General features: G+C 41.5%; 2 protein-coding genes across 4 annotated transcripts in view; both read right to left on the bottom strand.

Moving 5' to 3' along the window:
- Positions 1 to 2,069, bottom strand: dmrta2 (DMRT-like family A2). Of its 2 annotated transcripts, XM_066644511.1 has the most exons (3): positions 1,628 to 2,069; positions 1,575 to 1,577; positions 1 to 955 (listed from the first exon to the last, which is right to left on the bottom strand). In XM_066644511.1, the coding sequence occupies exons 1-3, from the start codon at positions 2,067 to 2,069 to the stop codon at positions 45 to 47; spliced, it is 1,356 nt and encodes a 451-aa protein (XP_066500608.1). In that variant the 3' UTR covers positions 1 to 44. The 2 variants fall into 2 exon arrangements, with proteins under 2 accessions (XP_066500608.1, XP_066500605.1); XM_066644508.1 differs by lacking the exon at positions 1,575 to 1,577.
- Positions 2,070 to 17,448: 15,379 nt separating this feature from the next.
- The window catches only part of faf1 (Fas (TNFRSF6) associated factor 1), a 71,818-nt gene continuing 61,649 nt past the window's right edge, over positions 17,449 to 27,617 (bottom strand). Inside the window, exons 18-19 of one of the 2 annotated variants that reach the window (XM_066643783.1) lie at positions 26,734 to 26,949; positions 17,449 to 18,930 (exon numbers count right to left, since the gene is read on the bottom strand). In XM_066643783.1, the coding sequence (XP_066499880.1) occupies positions 18,847 to 18,930; positions 26,734 to 26,949 (300 nt within the window). In that variant the 3' untranslated portion in view covers positions 17,449 to 18,846. The remainder of the gene's footprint in view (positions 18,931 to 26,733; positions 26,950 to 27,617) is intronic. The other variant, XM_066643782.1, reaches the window with a different exon arrangement.

Below are 27,617 nucleotides of genomic sequence, written 5' to 3'. Positions count from 1 at the left end.
TGGCTGTAGAGTTCTACTGCCTGTGGGGCAGGTGGAGTTGCCCCTCACTGTTTCTCGGGGTTGTTGTTGACAAGAGGACCGTAGAGTGCGTTGTTGTAGCTCTGCTCCTTGTGTAAGAGAGTCCTGTCTCGGATGAGGTCAGTGAAAGCGTAGTCCACCGGCGGCCGAAACCCGAGCGCGGGCATGAGGCCGGTGCCCGTGTACGGACTCATGAAGGCGAGGCCTCTCCCGTGCGCAGAGTAGGCCAGGCGCAGCGGGCTGAGACCCAGCGGAGCTCCGAGCGGGTAGGCGCCGCTCTCGGGTCCGAAGTGCGCGGCTGCGCCGTGGGGCTGCAGCGGGGAGAAGGCGGAGCGGCTGCTCAGCGGAATGGCTCCGGTCAGCAGGGGTCTTGGTCCCGCGGCCGAGGAGGAGGAGGAGGACGACGACGAAGAGGGGGAGGAGAGGGGCGCCTGCGCACTGGACAGAGCTCGCTCGTGCGCCCAAGGCTCATCGGGCGCTTTGGCTCCGTGTCCGCCGTTGTTGAGAATCTGCTCGATGGCCTGCACCACGTCCTTCCCGCAGCCCTGCAGCACGAGCTCCAGCACGCTGCGCTTGTGCGCGGGGAACACGCGCGTCAGGATGTCGATGGCGTTCATGTGGCGCGCCGCGGCGGCCGCGCGCTCCGGCTCTGCCTCCGCTTCTGGCTCTGAGGCGCACGAGCCTGACCCCGCCGAGCCCGAGTCCGAAAGCGGGCTCACCGACGCCGGCGTGTCCTCGCACTCCTTCGACGCCTTTGCCGCCGGAGAATTCACCAGGGACTCGCCGTCAACGTCACCGTTCTCCGAGTCCGGGCCTGAGCAATGACGCGCGTCCGGGGATGACATACTGGCCGCGTGGTCCGAGTCTGCAGCAGCGGGTTTAGCGGCAGGAGGCTGAGAGGACTTAGGGAACAGCTCGAACTTCTGGACGTTAGAGTCTGAACGAGAGCGAGGAACGTGGAGCATTAATACAGACGTGCATCAAATGTGTGTAGCATTAATCATAAACATCACATGTAAATTAAACGACATTCATGTAGATCAATAAATTAATTAATTGTATTTAAAACACTTTTTATGTTAGAAAAAATAGTGCATTTTTTTCGTAAGACAAACATCCAACGATAACCTGCTTTAAAATATTTGTTAAATATAATCTATAAAATAACACTGATTTTTTCAGATTGTTTTTCAGATTTCTTCACATATAAAAAGAAGACATTTTATTATCATTTATATCTGTTTACAAAACCTACCCGAGACATTTCAAAAATATTCTTTACGGTTTAAAACATACATTTACGTATAATATATTTTAATTACATTTTTAATTGTCCCATAAATAAACGATAAATACATACAAGAAAGTACTTCACTTTATTGAAAAAAATTCTAAATATTGCCGGGGGGTGGGTGTTAAAAATATTTTTGTTGCTAAACGCTCATCAAAAAAATAATAATAATAATAATAAAAATTGACTTAAAAAATTTAGAAAAGTCACTTTTTGGACTTTAAATGTCCAAGAATAAACACCCGCGTGTAAAGCCCGGTTGGACCACCTCCCCCTCGGCCTAGCGCCCTCCTTGTTCAACATTTTCTGGGGTCTCACCTGTGCTCGTGTCGCTGCTCACCGGTCCGAACACCTCGTAGCTGTGTCGTGGCGGGATGATGCCGTTAGCAGCGGCGAGCGCGAGACCCTCGGCGGTGCCATAGAGCAGCTGCAGCTCGCGCGCCTCGTTCTCCTCCTGCGCCTGCTGCCGCCTCAGCGCCACCTGCGCTGCCATCACGCGCTGCCTCTCGGCGATGAGCGTGCACTTGGCGCACATGCAGTCCTTCCAGCGGCAGTAGCGCTTGTGGCCCTTGAGCGCGGACACCACGCCATGGTTGCGACAGCGCGCGCATTTTGGCGTACGCGGGTACTTCTCTGCGGCGCGCAGCAGCAGCGGCGGCCCGCGCAGGAGCCCGCCGGCCACGGATACGGGCATGGAGGTGGCGGAGGGGTGGACCTGCGAGCTCGGTGGGGCTGAGGGCATCTCCGGGCGAAGATCCATGACGTTCAGAAACGATCACGCGCTTAGTGGTGCGGGTTTAGTGCGGGCTAAGGCTCAACAGTGCGCATGAGCGTCCAAGCGGAACGCGTTAATTTGTGCTGGCAGCAGCTCGTGCTGTTAAAGTCACTCGCCAGTTGTTAAACTCTGTAACACTTTCTCAAACTTGTTGCACACTGAAGTCCATCGCTCTGTAGCTTACACCGTGCCGCGTGTCTCTCTAACGGGGTCTACAGCTGACAAACTGACCAAAATGACGCCCGCGCGAGCCACAGGTTCCACGCAGTTAGAAAACACAAAGAGGAGAAATCAAAACCAAACAAGTCGATGCGCCTCGCGCTGCAGATAAGAGCAATGCAGCTTTGGCCTCAGCGTGAGACACTATAACTTCCCGAAGAGACTGCAGTGGATACACATCTCTCTCTCTCTCTCTCTCTCTCTCTCTCTCTCTCTCTCACCCACTCTCTCTCTCACTCTCTCTATTGTTGCTCGTGCGTTTTCATTACACTAATTTGACAACAATGTGGCGCCCGTCATTGGCCAAAGCGGCAGGCGGCGATCTGATTGGCTCTTGAGCTTTTTTCAACTGTGTCCACCTGCGCGCTCTTCTCCAATAACGAGCGTTAACGGCGGCAAAGTTTCAGCTCAGAAACGCCGTCCGCGTAAAAACAGGGCGGGAAAAGCCGTCAGTGAAAAGCACGCGGCGCATTCCAATGGCGCAGTCGGTAATATCATCAGATAATATGGACCTCTCAGTCCTGGTGTTCCTATTGGTTTATTTAGAGGTGCACTGCTCAAAGGAAACAGCCTCCAGTGATAAGAGCGCAGAAGCCCTTATTGTTGCTCTGCTGCGTTTACACTTTCCACCAGAAAAAGCTTTCAAATCATACTATATATGAGTATATATATATGACTATATTGTTACCATGACAGCAGAGAGGCTATCGTATAAGAAGTGCTCCAGCAGTGTAATATTAAAGCGCCAGAGGCGGAGGACAAGGTAAGCTGCCGAAGCTGAAACTTACTTTCACACTCACTTCAGATTGTTCCAATGAAAACCACTAACAGTGTTACTCTGTAAAATATTACTACGGTTAATAATACAGTACTCACTGTTTAGAACATAAATTAATATTCTTTTACGATAGTGTTTTTATGAGGTTTTTAATAATGGAGTATAACTTTGAGACAGTATCATTATATCATATATTTTCACTTTTCACAAATGTAAAGTAATTATTTATTATTTTTATATTTTGTTGTGAAGAGTTTTCTGACTCTGTAGTTGCTTTTGATAGTAACCTGTGGCTAATGACTGTTTCGGTGATAAATATCTTGTTAGACGCGGCTTAGACACCGGCGCGTGTTTGCAACCGTTAATGAACTAAATTTGACTTTGACAACAAAAATAATAATGATAATACTAATATTACTACAAATACCAATAGGTCTAATAATCATGTAATAATGAAGTCGTCCGTGTTTTATTGAATAATCCTAATAATAATAATAATATTAATAATAGTGCTGATCCATCCACAATAAAATTGTAAAAATAAATAAAAAATTTTTACTGTCTATAGCAGAATAACACATTGTAGATTTTATGTCTCATTAAAGCTGGTGAATAAATGATACATTTAAACATCAGATGATATTTTTTGAATTGCTGTGAGATTATGATATTATAAATGAATATATTGGAAGGGAAAAAAACTTAAGACAATGATCAATTCACATTAAAATATACGTGATATTTCATAATAAAAAACATAAAAAGTTTAAAATACAGCATGACGTAAACCAAATTATATTTAATTGTAATTAAGCCTTTTAATCAACATTAAAATAAAATTAATTTATGACATATACATCTTTAATAAATTACATTAAAATAATTATTATCAAAACAATATAATATATCATCAAATATTTTTAATATTAAATCTAATTATGTTAAAATGCATTAAAACTGTATAAAACAACCACATACTGAAATGCATTTCTATAGTATATGATATGAGTTCTACCAAACTGTAGCGTTTACCCTTGGATTAGTAATTAATACGAACTTCAAACGTACAAGAGCGGTTTAGTTCTTTTACTGAATTGAAATACGTTATTTTAATTAAACTTATATTGAACAACAAATTTGATCAAATGTTATTAATATATGGAACAGGGAACATATCCTGTATCAAACGACATATTTTATAACTCAAACATTTTTAAATTAATCTTAATTAAAGTGCATCAACCGGTAACTGGAGTTTTTTAATAACTGTAACTGCAACTGTCTAATTGTAACAGAAATAATACAATTTCTTATGAGAATATATATCACTCTATGTATAAAAACGTAGCTACATTTTGATACATTGTTGCTTTATTACAAATAAAGCTGTTCGTCTCGGACGTGTCAGCTATGCTTCGCTTTAAAAAGTTGTCCCAACCTTTCTTTTTAAAATAAATAGATTTTTAAAGCTGTGTTTTTTCTCGTTTTGATTCCTAGGAGCATAAAGAGAACATGTGTGCGCGGTGTTTATTACTGATCAACTCGCGACTGCTCCGATTCCCGGGCTAATCTGCTCCAGTCTGGACACCGCCGTATTTTACACCCGTGTTCCGGCAGGCCCCGCCCCCTGTGTTCTGATTGGTTGTTAGTTCCCGCTTACTATCAGTGGTTGAGGTGAACTACTTGCCACTCAGCGCGAGGACGGTGGGTCCTGGCTGAAAACGGGTGGGAATTAAACCCCCTTCGCGGCGAGTTTCCCTCGTCGCTTCTCTGTGTTTACATTCGGAATCACAGTAAGCAAATGCCATCTGCCCCACCGCCCTCTCATCTACACCTTCAATTACCCCAGCAGCGCACTAATCGAGGCGATATTAAACTAAAGCTTTCTGACATTCAAAGTCATTATCTCGACGCTCTCTCGCGCGCGCGGCTGAAAAAAAATAGCCATTTCAAAAAGCAACTCCGGTTTCATAAATCCTCGTGCTTTAAATCCTGTCTTACTCAAAGAACACAGAGCAGATCTGTTTACCAGCAGCTATTAAATTATTAAACTACAGCAAACTACAGACTTCTACATTAATATAAACTAATAATAATACATTTGCAGCCCTTTCGATTAATCGGTTATAATAAACGAAAAAAAAAACTTACTTTAAATGATAACATCTTTATGTGAAGTGGCACACTATTTACATAAATTCCTCATACATTTTTCAAATTAAATATGTTTCATATACATAGAGTATTCTATAAATGTATATTAAAATATCTGTGCTAATGATTTCTCAAATAAAGGTATCTAACAATTAATCCAGTAAATATATAGGTTTATGCCATATACAGATATGAATACAAGGCCTATAGGATTGATTAAGCCACTGATATATAAACACCTTAATATTTAAAGGCGTGTGGGTTATTTTTAGCGTAATCGAATCGAATAATCGAACGTGAGCTCAGTGTTTCCGTTGGTCAGTTTCTAAAGTTAAGCAGGCACACCCATTCCCATTCAAATCCACAGAGCACTGTTTTATTATTACGTTTTTAAAGCTGCCCTCATAATGGGACCAGCCTACACCCACCACTTCAAAACTACTCTTTAATTGAATGGGCGTCTCTGAATTCCAATTAAATGCCCCCGGGGCAATTAAAAGTGACTGTGAGCACTTAAGAAATTCAACATTCTTTCAACAGTTCATCAGGCCTGTGCATCAAACCTCCATACGGGCCTTTCATTCGCCTTCTAAGCGCCACAGATGAGTGAGTTTTACACGCTTTTTTTTGTCAAAGCGCCACAAAGGAGATGCTTGACCCAACATATGTAACAGCATGTCTGTGTGCGCGCGGCGGCGCGGAGAGGTTTTGTGCGGGTTTGTTCTCCCCGCTGCTGAGGTTAGAGTAGCAGATACAGGGGGACAGCGGGGGGCGTTTACACGCTTCAGCTCATCACCAAGTCCTCATTAGGTTGTTAACCTCTGCGCGCCATGAAAAGCGGCCGCTGTGCGCAGCGCTCTGGAGCTCAGCTCAGGAATCCCCCTCAGGCCACAGAACTGAGCACAGCCAAACACTCTACAGCACTCCGCTCCAATACAGCTCTGAGAGTTAAACTACCTCACCCAGCTCTCACACACAGCATACACCTCAACACTCCTGTAGAGCTCTGGCACTTAACACACAAACAACAACAAACCACTACTACAGCTCTGACAACGATATAACCCACCTAAACATCTCCAGTTCTGATACAAAGCAACCCATCACACTACTCTGGCTTTGATTCCTATACAGCCAACCACTCTCTCTGACCTAAAACACAGCCCACTGTGCCACAGAGACCTAAACACAGACCACCGCTCTAAACTACAGCTCTGAGACCTAAACACAGCCCAACGCTCTAAACTACAGCTCTGAGACCTAAACACAGCCCACCGCTCTACACTACAGCTCTGAGACCTAAACACAGACCACCGCTCTAAACTACAGCTCTGAGACCTAAACACAGACCACCGCTCTACACAACAGCTCTGAGACCTAAACACAGACCACCGCTCTACACTACAGCTCTGAGACCTAAACACAGACCACCGCTCTACACTACAGCTCTGAGACCTAAACACAGCCCACCGCTCTACACTACAACTCTGAGACCTAAACACAGACCACCGCTCTAAACTACAGCTCTGAGACTTAAACACAGCCCACCACTCTACACTACAGCTCTGAGACCTAAACACAGCCCACCGCTCTACACTACAGCTCTGAGACCTAAACACAGCCCACCGCTCTACACTACAACTCTGAGACCTAAACACAGACCACCGCTCTAAACTACAGCTCTGAGACCTAAACACAGACCACCGCTCTAAACTACAACTCTGAGACCTAAACACAGACCACCGCTCTAAACTACAACTCTGAGACCTAAACACAACCCACCGCTCTAAACTACAGCTCTGAGACCTAAACACAGACCACCACTCAAAACTACAGCTCTGAGACCTAAACACAACCCACCGCTCTACACAACAGCTCTGAGACCTAAACACAGCCCACCGCTCTACACTACAGCTCTGAGACCTAAACACAGACCACCGCTCTACACTACAGCTCTGAGACCTAAACACAGCCCACCGCTCTACACTACAGCTCTGAGACCTAAACACAGCCCACTGCTCTACACTACAGCTTTGAGACCTGAACACAGCCCACCGCTCTACACTACAGCTCTGAGAGCTGAACACAGCCCACCGCTCTACACTACAGCTCTGAGACCTAAACACAGCCCACAGCTCTACACTACAGCTCTGAGACCTAAACACAGCCCACCGCTCTACACTACAGCTCTGAGACCTAAACACCGCCCACCGCTCTACACTACAGCTCTGAGACCTAAACACAGCCCACCGCTCTACACTACAGTTCTGAGACCTAAACACAGACCACCGCTCTACACTACAGCTCTGAGACCTAAACACAGCCCACCGCTCTACACTACAGTTCTGAGACCTAAACACAGCCCACCGCTCTACACTACAGCTCTGAGACCTGAACACAGCCCACCGCTCTACACTACAGCTCTGAGACCTAAACACAGCCCACCGCTCTACACTACAGCTCTGAGACCTAAACACAGCCCACAGCTCTACACTACAGCTCTGAGACCTAAACACAGCCCACCGCTCTACACTACAGCTCTGAGACCTAAACACAGCCCACAGCTCTACACTACAGCTCTGAGACCTAAACACAGCCCACCGCTCTACACTACAGCTCTGAGACCTAAACACCGCCCACCGCTCTACACTACAGCTCTGAGACCTAAACACAGCCCACCGCTCTACACTACAGCTCTGAGACTCAAACACAGCCCCCCGCTCTACACTACAGCTCTGAGACTCAAACACAGCCCTCCGCTCTACACTACAGCTCTGAGACCTAAACACAGCCCACCGCTCTTCACTACAGCTCTGAGACTCAAACACAGCCCCCCGCTCTACACTACAGCTCTGAGACCTGAACACAGCCCATCGCTCTACACAACAGCTCTGAGACCTAAACACAGCCCACCGCTCTACGCAACAGCTCTGAGACCTAAACACAGCTGACTGCTCTACACTACAGCTCTGAGATCTAAACACAGCCCACCGCTCTACACTACAGCTCTGAGACCTAAACACATCCACCACTCTACAATACAGCTCTGAGAGCTAAACACAGCCCACCACTCTACACTACAGCTCTGAAGCCTAAACACAGCCCACCGCTCTACACTACAGCTCTGAGACCTAAACACAACCCACCACTCTACACTACAGCTCTGAGACCTAAACACAGCCCACAGCTCTACGCAACAGCTCTGAGACCTAAACACAGCTGACTGCTCTACATTACAGCTCTGAGATCTAAATACAGCCCACCGCTCTACACTACAGCTCTGAGACCTAAACACAGCCCACCACTCTACAATACAGCTCTGAGAGCTAAACACAGCCCACCACTCTATACTACAGCTCTGAAGCCTAAACACAGCCCACTGCTCTACACTACAGCTCTGAGACCTAAACACAACCCACCATTCTACACTACAGCTCTGAGACCTAAACACAGCCCACAGCTCTACACAACAGCTCTGAGACTCAAACACAGCCCCCCGCTCTACACTACAGCTCTGAGACCTAAACACAGCCCACCGCTCTACACTACAGCTCTGAGACTCAAACACAGCCCACCGCTCTACACTACAGCTCTGAGACTCAAACACAGCCCACCGCTCTACACTACAGCTCTGAGACCTGAACACAGCCCACCGCTCTACACAACAGCTCTGAGACTCAAACAAAGCCCACCGCTCTACGCAACAGCTCTGAGACCTAAACACAGCCCACCGCTCTGAGACCTAAACACAGCACACCGCTCTACACTACAACTCTGAGACTCAAACACAGCTCACCGCTCTACACAACAGCTCTGAGACCTAAACACAGCCCACCGCTCTACACTACAGCTCTGAGACCTAAACACAGCACACCGCTCTACACTACAACTCTGAGACTCAAACACAGCCCACCGCTCTACACAACAGCTCTGAGAGCTAAACACAGCCCACCGCTCTACACTACAGCTCTGAAGCCTAAACACAACCCACCGCTCTACACTACAGCTCTGAGACCTGAACACAGCCCACCGCTCTACACTACAGCTCTGAGACCTGAACACAGCCCACTGCTCTACACTACAGCATAGTATTTTACTGCATGAAACTACTAACATTTTGGTGTTGTGTCCACAGTGAGTGAGGTGCTGGATTACAAATCCCTGGGTTGAGTTCTATATTGTAAGTCTGCAAAATGTTAAAGGTTGTGCTGAAGGATGATAGAAACATACAAAGAAAGTCAATGGGTTGATATTGTACAGGAAATATATCAGATGGGAAAAATGACCCATGCTTTAAGGCAGGAAATGAATCAATTCAATAAAAATGGGCAAACATTGATGAGATAAGGTCAAAGCCTTGTAAATACAAAGATGAGACATTAGCTGTAATCACTTAATGGAATATGTTGGAAATATTAATGTATGTCCATGATCTGTAACCCCATCAAGAACAACCTGATACCCCCTTTCCTTTTCCCCTTATTCCTTCCCGTTCTTTTACTGTTATTGAAAAACCAATACAATTTAAAGTGAAAATATAAACAAGTATCATTTAATGTTGTGAAGTTTCCTCCTAAACCCATTACACATTCTCAGGAACTGCACCATAAGTGACGCTATTTCTAACATACCCATGTTTAGGAAGTGCTTCACAAGGGGGCGCTATTCAGTGCTTGGCATCAAAGATAATAGGTGTCGTTGTTTTAGAGTCTTGAGATTAAATTTATTATTTGCTTATTGTCCTCACGCTCAGAGCATTTGCAAATGGACGTATGCGCATAGGTTTATTAGTTGGTTGTGCCATTTAAGAGTGTTTATATTAGACGGGCAGATGTGCACAAAACTTAATTAAGTGAAATTGATTACCATTTTTGTTGGATCATCATCATCATCATCATCATCATCATCATGTGTTCATCAATACTGACGTATTCGGCTACAGAATTGAACAACACAACATGCAGAATAGACTGAATATACGTGCATTATACTACTACTACTACTACTACTACTACTACTAATAATAATAATAATAATAGTAATAATAATAATAATGAAGATAATAATAATAACAATAATTGTATTGGTCTGTAATGAAAATTATTTAAAAATATTTGGATAGCAATACTTCAGGTGTTTGTTCATCCATATAAATATTTGAATACTTGGCAGAATGCAGGCCATGGGCCAAGAAAACACACCAGTAAAATCACTCAGAATGAATAAGCTACAGGTGACCAGCGAAACCACCACCAGCACCAGCACACATCACCTTTAACCAGAGTTCAGTGACTGCAAAGTTTTAATCGTTGGAATAAAGACAGAAACCGGACGCCAACGCAAAAGCGAAACAGAGTGCTGAGCGATAATACTCGGCTTTATGGAAGAGGTTCAGAGGACGGGAAGGCGGGCCAAGGTTTGGGCCCCGCTAACCAAAGGAAAAAAAAAAGATGCGACCAATTATTTTTCAAATATAATTCTTTCACTTAGTATTCCATTCAACCCTCGGAACCCCGTTAACTGAACACACACTTATCTGAAGAATCTAGAGTGTGGAAATGTAAATTCTCTCAATATTTTTTGAAAGTCCAACTTATTTCCACACGTATTTATTAAAATCATTTTAATTATGCCATTAGCACAAATGCTGATTGTGGTACGTATTTGTTAATTATACGGTAAAACCTGAACTCTAAAACTGTTAAATAAATCGGGGTGAGACTATGAATCCGGTAAAAATCCTAGTGCTGGTACGGAAAATTTCAATGTTTTTACGGAATCTTTTAAAAATTTATTTTTATTGTTTTTAAGTTGCAGGGGACACAATCACGGAATCGACTAAACGAATTTATTGGAGGCACGAGCGCGCTCTTGTGTGTGTGTGTGTGTGTGTTTAGCAGGTAAAGCGGCCAATTAAAGCGCGCTCCAGTCCTCCACATCTGCGCGAGCTCCGGCGGCTGCAGGAGAAAAGCGGCCGGCTCTCATTGAGATCACAGATGGAGTTCAGGGGGGTTTTCTGCTGGAAATTTGAGAAACACCATTGTTCCCAATCAAAACTCAATGTGTTCGCGCACAATGGCGGCGGCTTTGAGCTGCGCCGAATCAATCGCGCGTGTTTTTTAAACTTGAAGAGCTGAGCACAAAGCGCTGCTCCTAATGTCAGCTCCGCTCCTGAGCTCCGGAGGAAAAAACGCGGCGGAAGAACACAATTCCGCCGCAATAATTACTGCGCTTCAGTTCGCACGCCGCTGCGCCCATTCACAGCCTTTTAGCCCCATTTACCTCGCGCTCACTGCGCCATAAGCCCCGCTACACCACCCTCACCCCACCATTCTCACAGCTCAGAGACCATAGCAGGGACTATTCACTGTTCAGCAGCCTTGACACACACATCACACACTTACCTGTCCAGCGCGCATTGATTATACATTCTCGTGTGAAGAAGTGGAAATAACCCTCGTCCTAAGAAACGCTGCACGGATTTTCAGAAGGAAGTCCACTCACCATCTCTGCATTTAACAAAATTAGTAAGACATTGATGGCAGCCACAGAAGCAAATAAACTGTTTTTATAAAATTCACAGAGAGAACGCAGAGGCAACATTCAGTTTCATTAACCACAAAAACACTTCACATCAGCTTCTGCACCCTTTCAGTTTTTTACGGTACACATCGCTTACAGAGAACGCGCTTCTGCACTATTTCATTCACAATGTTTATTTGCTGAAAAAAAGTAAACATAATGCGGCCTACGAACAAAGTTACATGTTACATTTTATTTTTCCCCAATAAGTAAAATAGTGCAAATCAATTATATACTAAAGTGTATCCAATATTGACGATATGTATTTTGTATATATATTTGTATATGTTGATTTTGTATATTTACAAAATCAACAAAAAAACGTGACCTTCAATGTCCCCCTAAACAATGAGCACTAGGAAATACAGGCTTAGGGCAATATGAAAAACATCAAACATCATACAATTGATCGAAATTGTCAAGATATCATTGTACTTTTGATTGTTATTTTTTTATCACGTGTCCAAATATAGTTTTCTCTCAAATGATAACTTTACACGAAGAGCTCAGTTTTAATCTGTTTTTATTTGTCAATTCCTCGGTAACTATACAGTGCTGAAAAAAAAGCTGAGATTGCTCGGATTGTGACAGTTTATTGGAAATATTCAAGTCAATTTACAGAAAACAAACTTTTCAACAAACTTCAACACGGCAGGCTTCATTTTAATAAACCTTAACATTTAATAGATTTTTATGAGGAACACGATACTGGGAGATTCACCAGTTAAATGATGTTGTCTTTTGACATTTGGATAACTTTGAATATCAGAGTAATGTATTTCAAAAATAAGACATTAAGGGGTTCGTTTGTCTATTCTAATCATTGTGACGTCATGCTCTTTGTTAACACAGTTGTTTTTACTGAAAAGCTTTTTTAAATTCGCAAATTCAAATGGAGTGATAGAAGTCCACTAACAGATTCATTATGTGAACGCTTGATGTTTTTCTCATATAAATTATGGGCAAGAGTCCGCCTTGTTTTATGTGGGTTGGTTTTATTACTTTTGAACAGTAGAAACAATTGCTTGTTTGATTTTTTATTTATTTATTTATTGTAACTATTGTGGCCCCATCAAGAAAAGTAAATATTATTGGCATATTTTTTTTTATCGTAAACGCGTGAAGTTACTAATTTAATTTAGTACTAAACGAGAGAGTCTGATTTTCCCACGTGATCAGAAAAAAGGGTTGGAGGCCTGTCATAGTGAGATTAATCGTTTTAAAACAATTCACTAACATCTATATAACAGTTAAATTTCAGATTTATTTTATCTTGTAGTAAAATACAGCAGAACCATGAAGGCATTTTTTTATTAATTTACAGCCATGAGGCCATGTGACTTGAAAAAGTTATTAAAAAAACGGTTTTTTTACTCGCAAAATTATCCATATTCATTATTTCAATCTAAAATAATTTACCAGACAAAACAAAATAATTAGTTAAATTTAAATCAAATAAATACCCTTTAGAGACCGTGTTTTACTCAAGGTCTTTATCTGACTTAAATTTAAACAATTCATGTTGTCGTTAAAATCAGTTATTTTTGGCTAGTTTTCTTTATGTAGAGCATGTACGTTTGAATAATAATAATAATTATAATAATAATAATAATAAAAGATTTTCCCTATAGAGAGAGCAGTTTGGATAGGGACAAAATTCTCTCCTAAAGAGCATACACCACAATAAATTAGAGCTGAGTAACTATCGACTTAATGACGGATACCGGAAACACGTGATGAAATTGTACTCTCATGAGTTTCTTCAAGTTGTAATATTTTAACAAATGAATGAACAAGGACTTGTCCCTTATCTGTGTTTGAGTAACACTGATCTGTGTGTTATAAAATGTAGTTTGAAAAGGTTTGTACAGTAAAGACCTGTTTAAATCTGTTCTGAATGCTGATCTTTTTTTTTTGTCTCCCCCTTCCTCTTCTCTTTCTTTCTCTCTCCTGATGTGTGAGAAAGTAAACTGAGAGAGACCCTCCTCAGTGGAGAGAGGATTTGTGCCTCTGTCTGGCTGCTGTTTAAAGGAGAGATTTCTGCTTCTCTCTCTCTCCCCGGGTCTCACTCCCTGACCCTTAAAGACTGGTTAAAGAGTCTCTCTGTTTTAGGCAGAGTTAGAGAGAGAGAGAGAGAGAGAGAGAGAGAGAGAGAGAATGGTGAATGAGTCACTGCTGCTGAACACTTACACAATCACACTACTGCCATTCTGACACCAGCTTAAAAAGTGTGCACAGAGACTGGGTCAGATTTATGAAATGTGATAAAAGCTGATAATCTTTAACTATTTGTTGTCAGTAAGATGAATCTTAGTCATAAAAACGGGTTTAAGTTAAAATACTAGCATTATCAGAGTTACCGAAAAGATCTGCTGCTGAACATCTCTTACTAAGTATACATTCTTACTCAATTACAAACATTTCCTTGAAATGAATGAGTCATTGTTACTATGTAGCTTGAGCAATAAACATATCCATCACTAACATCATGAAGTGTGAATTTATTAAAAGCTGAAGTAAATACTGAACACTATGATTAATGGTGAAGCGCTGCCCTCCCTGCTCCAGCTCCAGAATAAAAAGACAAGTTGGATCAAGTTGAATGAAACATCATCACTCTATCCAATTATTAGAACTTCCGACCTGCCCATCAGACCTAGTTGTGTCTGCACAAAGCCCATGTCTGTGTGCATTAGCCAAGCACTCAGTGATTGAAACAGTAATATCACACATCATAGGAGCTAAATAATTAGCATTGGCGCTCCAGGCTAAAGGAGGCACCTGCATTTCTGCATCAGTGCCATTTCATCATGAGAAGCAGAGTAACTCACCTGCCCATGGCCTTCTTTCTCTAAATACACATGCACAACTAAGAGTGTCCTCAGCCCAGCTCTCGTCCCGCACTGGAAAGAAGCAGCAGTTAGGGCTATGCATTGTGCAGTATTCACAGACCACCCTTAATTTAGTTTTTTCCAGTGAAATAGTTATTACTTACATGTTTCCACACTCAGTCCATTGTCTCAGCTCAACTGAACATACTGGAGCACTTGTAGTTCTTTTGTTACAGACTGTATTCTGTTTATTGCTCTGCATAAATTATTAGCCTCCTACCACCTTGTTTTTCAAAGGTTAGGAGCCTCGCAGGACCACCACAGATCAGGTACGCTTTGGGTGGTGGATCATTCTCAGCGCCGCAGTGACACTGACATAGTGGTGTTGAGTTTGTGTGTCTTGCACTGATAGGAGTGGATCAGAAACAGCAGTGCTGCTGGAGTTTTTGAACCCCTCAGTGTCACTGCTGGACTGAGAATAGTCCACCAACCAAGAATATCCAGCCAACAGGATCCTGTGGGCAGTGCCTTTCGGCCACTGATGAAGGACTAGAAGATGACCAACGCAAACTGTGAATCAACCGTCTCTGACTTTAAATCAGAGTCAAAGGTGGACCAATGAGGACTGTCTAACAGCGGACAGTGAGTGGATACAGCTTTGAAAAACTCTAGCAGCACTGCTGTGTCTGATCCACTCTAGCTCAACCCACACTAACACCACCACCACCACCATGTCAGTGTCACTGCAGTGCTGAGACTGATCCACCACCACAATCATACCTGCTCTCTGGGGGTCCTAACCATTGAAGAACAGGGTCAAAGAGGGCAAACAAAGTATGCAGAGCAAGATATGTACTACATTCTGTAACTGTGGAGCTACAAAGTGCTCCTTTCTGGTCAGTAGAGCTGAGAGAATGGACTGTGATTATAGAAACAAGGAGGTGGTCATAATGTTATGGTTGATTAGATAAGGAAGTTTTAAGTCTTTTGAAGAGTATAAAAGAAAGGAGGTTAAATGCAATAGAGAAATGGGACCAAAAAAAAAACACCAAGAATGCTGTTAGAATACTAAAGCTAACACTAAAACAGTTTTCTGGTCTGACTTTTGCACAGTATAGTATTTATTCACTTATCCTTTGTAACCACTTTATTGTCTTCAGGGTAGTGGTGGGTCCGGAGCCGAACCGAAATCATTGGGTTCAAGGCAAAAACAAAGCCTGGCTGAGGTGCCAGCCCTTCACACTCCCATTCACACCTGTGTGCACGACTGAAGAGTTAGTCCATCTGGCAGCATGTGCTTTTGGACTGTGGAAAGAAACGTAACTACAGTATCCATGCTCTAAAACTAGCTTTCTTTAAGGCAATGACAGAGGAGGAGAAAAAAAAAAAAAAAAACAACTTTTGAATTCAGAAATTTTTCTCAATATTAAAAGTAACCTGATGTGTGAGTTTGGCTCATTGAGCTGTGACGAGAAAGAAGAACAGTAATAATGATTTTTAACAGTTCTGTGAATAAGGTGAGGCTAGGTATGTTTAAGGGAGTGTGAGAGGGAGGGAAGAAGGAAAAAAATGTCTCCTGTGGAAGTTCGATTCAGTGAGCACATTGAAGGCTGAAATTCCTTGCGTGAGAACTAGAAGAACAACACGAAGGCAGTGCAGGAATGAAACAGCCCCAGGATGATGATGATGTTCAAGAAAGGTCAAGTGTGAAGACACTTGGAGAGGCTGGAACTCTGCTCGAAGTAAAATGAAGCTGGTGAAATGCTCAGTGCTGCCACTCCACAGTTCTTGTTGCAAGTCATCATGCTGATTTTTTTCTTGTGTGTGTGTGTGTGTGTGTGTGTGTGTATTTTTTTTTAGAAGTAAAACATTCAGCTTTTCATCAACCTCAAGGTAATCTAAAAACGTTAAGCATGTATAATCATTTTTAAGCTTGCAGATAAACAAATCAGTTGTTAAATTAACAACTTCAACAGTTAAATGTTTTTCAAAAATCAAGCACACTTTAAATTTGCAGCTACACTGAAGTAAGTGATGTATTACATATTTGTGGAAATGTACTCAGTTGAATACCCCCCCCCACCCCCCAGTGTACATTCTGGTTAAATGTATTCTACCAAACGATAGCGTTCTTAAACCTTGCTTCACTATAATTTGCAGGTTTTATTATACAATGCACACATATGCATCATGTTCCCACAATTGCAGCCTCACCATTTTTCATTAAACACTCATTAACGCTAATTCACTAAATGATAAAAATGATGACTCTAGAGATCCTCTCCCACATAGCAAGAGCCCCCCCCTCCCAAAAAAAAAAAAAAAAGACCATAGGTCACATTTACTCCTGGTTGGTTTCATATTGGTGTTCCTAGCTCTCCAGAGACTTACACCACCTCAGCAACAGGCTTTCAGAAAGGGCTCCCTAATAAGGACCTTTTATTAATAAGGAGATAGACTGAAGAATCCTGACTTTCCATAAGACAGAATAATCAGCTGTGTGAAGGTTGAACACAATATGCCTTTTAGAATAAATGCATTTAAGAATGTATAATTTACAAAAAATATATAATTTCCCAGCATATGCTGATACACAGACTTTACTGGACTGAATATAAATAATGAACCTCTTGCCTGTCATTTTTTTACCAGGTGGTGGTGATAGTTTAGAGTTTAGTATATCAATGAAAAAAAAAAAACGAGTTCCCAAACACACACCCCCCCGCCCCCCCGCGTCCTTTAAGCTCCAAAGGAGGTCACTGAGGCAGCCTGAGGGCTCACTTCATTTCTCTCTAACTTTTCTCATTTTGTGGTGTGATGAACGGTGTTGCAGATGGTGCAGTAAGCTTTTAATCTTAGAGCTGAACAGGAAAAATTAGCCTTTGTGGCAGATAATATTGAGAGAGAGAGACTGGAAAACACAGCTGAAAAACAAGACAATGAATCAATTTTCTCCAACCATTTGTTTGACTCTCATATGGCCATATCGGCACAATCCCTCCAGTATTATTGCAAAATAATATACACAGAGAAGTCAATGTCAGCTGTTCAAAAGAACAGAAATCATGCAGTCACTGCAATTGCGCAAGTAAAAGGAAAAGCCTAAATTCTGGGGTTGCTTCATATGAGAACCCTTCATCTCCTTGAAGATTACATTGCAGCACTGTGATCCACACAATTTTAAAACAGAGTCATTTCCCAGATGATCTGAAGTAGTGAGCTAGCATCTCAGAAATGTCACCAACAACTGAATTATTACCATAAACGTGCACGAAATATACTGGATGAACAAGACAGTGGTGTGAGTGAGTGCACGCTAAGGCACAATATCGCAGGAATCACAAGTTCAGCTGTGCCTGGCAAAAACTCATGAAAACGTTCTGTCTTTAGGTTATGAGGGATATTTTTTTGGTATTTTCTTTTAAACCTGGAGAGAAATTAGTTTTTTTTTCTGTTGTTCTGCGGTCAACAACTCCCTTATTGGCATTAAATAAAAGTCATGAAAAGCGTCATGAAACAGACACAGGTTCATATATATTTTATATAATGTATTAAACTAAAACTAATACAGCATCAAACTTAAAAAGGACAAAAGAGGTGGCAAAAATGAGAAAAATAACTGACCAGGAGGGACCTGTTCTTTATCAAGCAGTTGAGATTAAAACCAGGTCTCATCATCTGTATGGAATAAGGAGGAGGGCAGCTGCCACTCCACATGGGTGTGGCCAAAGAGCAAGGGATCCAGTGGAGGGAGAGAGGAGATAGTCCAGCGTTCTCCAGGAAGTGTCTCTTTGCTTTTCATTTTTTTATCTTTTTGTTTTTTGTATCTTTTTTTTTCTTCTTTTTCAGGTCATTTTTATTATTTTTCTCTTTTTCCATTTCAACGCAATCAGGTCTAAAAAGCAGCCGTAGTGGAACATCTTGTCTGCAATGCCAATCTAGGTCTCCACACTGCTGTTTTTTTTTTTTTATTATTTATTTTCCTGTTATCTTACCAGTGGGTAGAGAAAAACCATGACACTGCAATTGTGTGTGTTTCTGTATCTCTGTGCTTGTGAAAGCTTCAGTGTGCATATAAAGTACACTCTGTAATCATGTACTGTCTGTGTGTAAGTGTGTGTTTGTGTGTCTGTTCTCAGTGGACACCATGCTAAAGTTCTTCACTGTTTGTGTGATTTGTCCAAGTGCAGAGTCAGTTCTACTCTTTGGCCTCCAAGAAGAGGGTCTCCTGAGGGAAGAGCTTAGCTTCCAACAGTGTCCACGCTGGATCTAGCTGTGTTATCTGTAAAGAGAGAAAGAGAGAAAGAGAGAGAGAGAGAGAGAGAGAGAGAGAAATCCACAGTGTTATACTAGCAAATAAATATAAATATACACATTCTGAAACAGACGCCAAATGATATTTAAAAAAAAATAAGACATGCTTGGGTATAAAAAGAACATCCCTTATGAGCAAAACAAAACAAAACAAAAAAAACCTAGATATTAGACTTTTAAGATGCTCAAAAATATTTGGGAAAAAATACTTATTTGACTGACAAATGTATAAAGAACAGATCTGATTGCATTTTGTAAACACAAACCCATATACATTTTGGGAAATGAAGATACAAATTGAGGTTTTGCCAGCAGAATGTTTGAACTCATCTGAACACAGCACAAGTTTCCACTGTCATTTGGCCCATCTGAGATGAGCTATGGCCCAGTGAAGTCAGCAGTGTTCTGCACAGAATTCATGCATGGCTTTCTGCTTGAATAATATTGTTGCCTTTCTTCAAGCAGTGGAAGAAACTGTTAAGAGACAAATATTTAAGGACTTGAAAGTCACACATATTCAACTGAAGATGCCCTGAAACACTCATGTTTGTGTCTACACTATATAGTGATCTAAATTATTTGCATTATTTTATCTTGCATTGAGAAAATTTATGTTTTGAACTGTTTGCCAGTTCTCTCAATGTCTGTAAAATTCTACTTTTATATATACAATATTTGGACAATAAATCAATAAATCAATCAGAATCAGGGTGTATAGATAAAAGTTCAATGTGTGTTTATGGTTTACCCTCCCATATGTACGAAGTAGAAGGTGGTTTTAATACTTTTAATGTTTAATTCATAACTATGCGTTTCCCTTTTGAACAAATGCTCTTTTTGTTTGTCAGCTTGCTGCATGTTTGTCTGCAAGGCTCACTTGGGGCTCTATAAAGTACATTAAATAGAATGGAATTGATTAATATTATTTTAACATTCTGCTATATCCACTGAGTTACTACACATTAGAAAAGATCAATTTTAAGATAAAGTGTACATCAATATGTAAATATCAGCTGACTATGGTGTGGTCACATTCTTTGTTCATTAAGTGCTACATTGTTTATTAAATGAATGCTTGATTGCTTTCCGTGTGTGGGCTTGACTTTGCTATTTCTTCTGAAGTGTGCGCTGTGTGGGGTCTGTCTCTCTGACATCATGAGGTGAAAGCACAGTAATCTGATCACGTCACCATAAGCGCAGTGTCCTGTTTCCCTCTGAGATAGACCTTGTTTGTTATTACACATCCACCAATCCAAAGCAAATACAATACTGACACTAGGTGGAGGGGGCAAAACAACTGTGCAGATGACAGAGGAAAATGAGGCCTGTAGGACACTTTTCAAAGTAGATTTATTTCTATGATCAGTACGTTACTCAGAAACATGGAGAGAAAGAGAAAGGTGGAGAGAGTCAGAGAGAGAGAGAGAGAGAATGTGTGTATGAGCTGATTGTAGTGAGCTAATAGCAGGGAGTTCTCCTGTTACATAGGCCCTGTGTTCACACCTGTGTGTCCCACACCATGCAGTCACAGCAAGCTCAGTGCAAGGCATTAACTGCAGCCTGATTAAGGCCTCTATTCCAAGCTCTACACACTCATACTCTTACCCCCCACTAGCAATTAACCCACCAGACTCCATAGTGCCATGCAGTGCAGAGAGAACAGAGCCTGGAACTTAAATGTACTTTCATCTTCACACTTCAGTCATCAAGGTTTTGGAGCATAAAACTCCAGATTTTCTGACCTGTTATTACCACACTATTGATTGCAAGTTTTTTGTTTTTAGCTTCACCACTTGTCTCTAACTGTACAGGAGAGGTCTAATAAAGTGGCGTATAAGTGTGCACAGTACTTAACAAAACTAAGTAATATAGTGACAGATACACTTATACCAGTAAAACAATCACAAAATTGGAGCCTCAAGTCCAAAATTACATAAAGCAGAAAAACCTTCTTTCCTAGTCTGACTTGGCTGGCATTAAACTGTATTTTCATTAATCAATTAGCCGTTCACACAAGTACAAGCCTTCTGTGCCTCAGTGCTAGGTGTATGACTCCAGCATGGCACATTAAAAACATTATTTAAGGCAATGAAAAGACCAAGGAAAAAGAATAAGGAGAGAAATCAGAACCAGAGTTTGAAGGCCTGAAAAACAAAATCAACAACAAACATGCAAGTACTAACATGCTTCTGATTTGCTGGGAATAATCCATGACTCTGGCTGATGGTCCACTGAGTGAAAGGGTAAAGGGTGGCTTACAAATTGTGCATAGCAACGGTCAGTAAATGTAAACCCACAGTGTACCTGGAAAAATAAACTGACAACTCAGTGTAGCTCAAGAGTGCGAAGCACAAATCTCTTGCCTCACACCAGATGTTCATCACTTAAACCGACATTAGTTGACAATGTTTTCTACATCAGAATTATTTCAACACCACAGATGCTGACTAATTAATCCTTTGACTGTTTTCAGAACTGCCTTAAAAAGAGTAAATCGCATTCACATCAGGGTGTCTTATTAAGACAGGTCTGTTTAGAGCATGCCCTCGGGTGGACTGTTGAACTGACGGAAGTCAGTGAGATCAGAGAAGGTCGTGTCTCTCTGGGGACAGAAGTGATGGCACACCAATAACACCACATTTGCTCTGTTGCCCCCAAACTCATCTGAGCGTGTGAGAGCTGCCCTTTGTTCGTCAACGGGACCTGAGGGTACAGTGCAACACTGGGAGGAGGTGGTGATCAACAGCAGGAGAAGGGTGAAAAGACACTAGAGCAAGGCATGCAGTGGGGCAACAAGGGGAGGAAGAAAGTGGGAAAGGTGGAATGAACAAATATGAGATGGAGAAGAGTGGCAAGATGGTGCTGCAAAACCTCTGCTTTCCTTCCCTCCTCCTGCGCACCACTTCACAAATGCTTCCAATGTAAATGAACCTGAAATGCTGCTATAACACCCCAGCATCAGCCAGAAGCAAATGAGGGTACAGGGTGGAGCAGGTGTGGCTGTGTTGCGATGACTGTTCTCTTTAAGCGAGAAGAAAAAAGGAGAGAAACAAGGTGGCACTCTATTGCAGGAGACAGATGCCATGGGTGATTGTTTACATTGTTATCCAATTAACAGACCATAAGAGCAGAAGCATCTGTCAACAAACAAAGCTGTTGTTTTTCCTCCCCTCAACTTGTCCCTCTCGCGCTCTCCCTCCCTTTCTCTCTTCTCTGCATCATTTGTTTGTTTCTCCAGAACCTTCTGCTTGCCCTTCACCAATTATATTATACTAATCGGTGTTACACTGATCATAGCAGTGGAACACACACACACACACTAATACATACACACTCTCACTCACTGAAAGCAAACAAACGGCACAAGCTCATTTTAGAATGGAGTGGTTCATCTCTCTGTAATCCCATGAAGGGTTATTAAAAGAGAAGAAGTGGCTGTGAGAATGAGTAGAGTGTTGCATGGCTGCTGGCTGTTTTCTTTGCGCCCTGATGATGTTGATGGCAGGTAATCCCTCTAAACCTTTAACAAACTCATCCTGAACGGCCCCACACAGTCCAACAAAAACAAGGCAGGCAGGCGGCTGGCCTAGTGACCAGAAAAAGCAAGATAGATGACCAGAGAGATAAAATGGATACGTCAGCCAGATGAACTTGCAAACAGTTCGAATTTGACCCAGGACAGGTATGGTATCAACATGAGTACACAGTGGAATCATTTAGTGTTCAACTGATTCTAACAGATTTCAATTTACATTGAAAGTTCAGCTCTGCAGGAACTAATTCAGTGCTGCAAATTTCACCATGTAGACTGTGAAAAAATGTTATAACAAAGGCTGTAACTACAAGCAAAATGCACCAAGCATCAGCGAATAAAATTGAGAGTAAATGCTTCTACAAGTCTCTCTATGGAAGGAGTTTAACAAAACACCTTTGTTTCCTGTGTGACGTATAAGTACTCGCAGCAAAAACAGGATTTACTGATATTATCCGCAGCTGCCAAAGTCGCAAAATTAATTTCAGTAAAAGTATGTTTAAGGATTAGCACGATCAATACAATGGTACAAACTAATTAAAATCACAATACTGAGCTTTCACAATAAAGCAGGTGGGTGCTATGAAGATGAGCCTACAAAGTAAACCTAGCAAAGACCGCAGCAGAAAACAAACTAGATTAGAATGGCACAGACCCTGAAGCGCAGCAATCAAAACACAAACTAAATTAACAATGAACACAGCAGCAGAGTCTGCACTGATGCAATCCTGGCTTTGTTGAGCTACGCATCACCACTTCAAAAGCCAGTCAGTTAAATATTGCAGTTCATTAGTGAGAATCAAAGGCCTGGCCCATATGCTGCAAAGGAGTCAGACAAAAAATAAATAATGGACAGACATTATAGTAGTTTCCAAACAGGGCAAAATGTGCAGCTGAAACAACGCGTTTGTAATGAAGTCATTTAGGGCCCTTCTCCATTAATTAAAACCCAATAGCCAGGTCTGAGTTAGCACCGGGTTTGTGGAGTGTTTATTTAGCCAATTAGGAAAGCAGTGGGAGATCATTATCAGCCTGCAGGAGGGATGTAGGCGTTAGCGTTAGCTGAGCTGAAACATGGCTGGAGTGGGGGGTCACAGGAAGAGAGAAGGTTGTCGATCCGTGGCAGAATCCATGGCCCTGCCTCCTGGCTAGCCTCTAGCGTGGCTGACAGAGGGGCTCTACACACTACAGGCCAAGGGCCAAGCCAAACACAGAAAGTACAATTCAGGCCAACACTGGAGACTTTAAACATAAACCATATTTTGAAACAATACAAGGGGACAGTGAGACTCTCAGACAGAAAGCGACTGCTTAGAAAAAGGTCCTACACATAAATTCAACATATATGTCGTCTTTTCTATTACAGAAAGTGATTACTTTAACACAGTACGCATCACAGTTATTTTAAAATTATAGATACAATTCATTACTATTATTATTCTCGTAAGTCATTGAAAAGTTTGGAGCTTGGCTGAAGGTTTTAATGTCTATAAGAAAGTAACAATTAGTAGTAACAATTACTATTTAATAGTATTTACTCAAAAGAGTAATATTTAATATAAAGTAAGTACTTAAGAGATATTTAAAAAGAACAAATGAGAAAGCTTTACAACATACGAAATACAACAGGACAAAAAGAAAAATGTGAATTAAATAATCACAAAATAATTAGGATAACACACAAGTACAGTATCATAGTATTAGTAATTTTAATCTAATTATAGTTCTATAACTTCTTGTTCCCAGAATTTTTAAAATATTGAAACACATAAAAACACCTCCTGGTGCCTGATTTATTACATATAAATTGAAAGCATTCTGTTTATAATGTAAAAATATGAAAAATAATTTCAAGATTTAAACACCACTATACTCATTCACATTGATCTGGCAGTAATGCCACGGAATAAAGAGACAGTAAGAATAGAGAATGATGGCCTATGGAACCCTGGCAAAGCATTAAAGAGCATATGAATAAATGGAGAAAGCAGAAGCTAGTGCTAATCCCTCCTTCAGTTCTATCCCAATGAGTGCAGGTGCTTGAAGACAAGAAGAGAGTAAACAGAACCTGACAAAGCACAAGCCTCACTGTGGCATGGACGGCAAGGGAAACAACAGCATTCAGACACTTCTCTCTCCCGCCCTCTCCTATGCCGGCTCTGTTTAATCACACTCTTATTGCTGGCAATTAGCTTGCTTTCGGGTGTGGGGAGGAGAAAAGAGGGAGGTTGAGGAAAGAGAGACAGGGAAAGAGATGAAGTTTAAACATTTGTGCAGAATTACAAATGCAATAGTGCTGCATACTCTAATCCTGAGGGAGGGATGGAGAGAGTCTGTGGAAGAGATGATTTTAATTAGAGGAATGAGAGCAAGAGAGAGGGAGTGAGAGAAAGAGGATTAAACTTGGGCACTGTGTTCACACTGAGAAACACTGCCAGTCTTTCTGCGCTCAACTCTGCAAACTCACTCTAACGCTGGATACACTTTTCGTCTCTCTCTCTCTCTCTCACACACACACACACCTCTTCTGTGATTGCCAAACAAAAGTCTCTGTGGTCTGAATAACTTAAATGTGATAGGTGATGTTGGACACAAGTATTCACAATATAAATATATTTGATTCTCAAAAACAAAAGGCAAAAAACACGCAAAGAAATATCCTGTTTAAATGTGTGATTACATAGAAAAACTTATATATTTTGTTCCTTGGTTTTAATTTGAAATCACTTTGGATCATTTTTCTAATTTGAATAAATGTTTATACTTGTGAGTGATAAGGTAAAATAAACTGGAAAAATTGGAACAGAAAAACGCCACAATAACACCACAGAAAATACTCTCAAAAAGCATAATGAATGTGTTCAGGGTATTAGATAATATATCAGACTAATTAGGCTCTATTTGTAATAAAACATTCAAAAGGTCAGTTTTTAAATACTCCAAGATGGTCATCCTACATTTAATGGAAATTATGTGATTGTGTGGAAATGCTGTTCTCTCTGGTTTGTTTACCTTCAGAAGCTCAGCATCTTTTAAAGTGGTACGGTATGTTTGAGGAAAAAGAAGCGTGACTGTTTTGATAAGCTTTTATTCACTGTCTGAATCACCACAGAAACTCATTTGTTATCTGATTTGTTTAGTTTTGTATCACTTTCAGCAATGCAGTTAGCCATCACACAAATTTGGAGACATTAAATCAGTTTTGAGCATGCAAACAGAATGGAGAACTAGCAAATGGTGAGGAAACATCCTCAGAAATGTATAAAAACTCTTATTTGATTAAAATCATGAACAGGGCCTTTAATAATATATTACCAAAACATACAGAATCACACAGAGAGCTAACATATCGTAATAGGATAAAATAGGCCACAGACCACTTCTGGTGTTTTTGTGTGTATTGTGTGCATGTGTGTGTGTGTTTTCACTCCACATCTTCCCCCAGTCCCCGGTGGCCGGGATGGCATGCTGTCTGGGCAGGCCTGCACACTTCTCCTGATTAATGGAAAGCCCATTTCTGTTTCCATGCTGTTAATTAGTCAGGTCGTTAAGAGCACTGCTCGTTATCTACCTGCCACTGAGTGAACGCATCCAGCTCTCTAATGACAGCAAGGCAGAAAACACACAATCGCACACAGGAGAAATGTGCTGACTGTATCCTAAGTAGCCAGTGCGCTTTCCTGCATCCAAGGACCCTAATTAATATTCTGCAAATTGTGCATGCACTTGTGGATAAAAAAAAACCCCAAAACATAAAAATACTAATTAGTGATGCATGGAATTTAATTAATATGCAGGTGTGTGATTATCTTTAGAGTCCTACAGCAGAGGCACCCACACTCACACACGCAAACACTAAGGGATTAAAGATGAGCAACAAACTCCAGCCACACGGTGGGATTAACTATCCAATTATACACTCTATTTTCCTGCTGAGCTGTAACACTCACTCACCACACACAGGCACACACAAAGAGAGAGGACTCCTGTCTCAGTACTGTAATTACTGCACCACAGATGGACAGGAATTAAGAGATATTGAGCCTCAGCAAGGATCTGTTCCAATATCAAGTCGAGTCCAGGAAGAGAATGATTAAAGATTATATACTAGAAAATTAAGAGCCATGGGTGATTCTGGGTTATGTTCATTCATGACTGACCAGGCAGAGGTCTACGAACTAGTGAGAGAAAATGTGTATGTGTTTGGATGTGTGTGTTTGTGCATGTGTCTTGACTCACATTTCTGCGGGGGAAGGTGGTAAGCAGTTTGAATTCATCTGATGGATAGCCTTTGGAGGCTACAAAGTCAAAGAGGACCTGTAGCTTGCAGCTGCCCAGGAAACGCCTTTCCAAGAACTCTCCACTGGGTGTCCGGATACGCAGCTTACTGACTGGCTCTCCTCCTTCTTCCTTGGGCTCTGGTGGCAAAGCCTGTTCCAATGAAAGACGGATGGCCTGGACAGAGGTGGTAGGCCAGCAAATTAAGCAACAGTGTAAAACTGACATGCTAACACATTTCTGGCATGGCAAGTTACAAAGCTACACACATACCACATGATAAACCTTCCATAAAATAATGATGTCCTAGTTAAAGAAGGCCTTTTTGGTCAAAATCTCTTCATTACACACCTACTAAACAGAAACTCACAGAAAACTCATCCGAAGGTGTGACGGGTCAAGGAGCACAACATAAAAACCTGATTAGTTCTCCTCTGAATACTGCAGACTCTTGGGTTTGTGAATTTACATACAATTTTATACAACCCTAGGATGTAAATAGGTACTGGAATACGTATTAACATTTATTCTCATACATAGGATATCATGTTTATATGACCAAGTAATATCAGCTCTTTAAGTTAGAAGTCATTTTTTAGTAAACAAAATACAAAGTCTGCTCTCAAAAATGTCATCATGCGACAAAGAACAGACAACTTCTTATATATATAAAAAAAAAATGCCCAGCTTGGTCCACATACAAGCACACAACACACGTCAAGGAGGCTAAATGCAAACAATTTGTAAAGTAGTAAATGGGGAAATACTGGAGAGGAGAAAAAGAGAGTGAGGGGGGGTGGGGAGAGGAGCTGAATTGGATCTCAAGTGGCCCAGAGAAGGACCTG

This window comes from Hoplias malabaricus, chromosome 14 (genome assembly GCF_029633855.1).
Source record: "Hoplias malabaricus isolate fHopMal1 chromosome 14, fHopMal1.hap1, whole genome shotgun sequence".
Taxonomy (NCBI): Eukaryota; Metazoa; Chordata; class Actinopteri; order Characiformes; family Erythrinidae; genus Hoplias; species Hoplias malabaricus.
This window is presented reverse-complemented; position numbering and strand designations above follow the sequence as displayed.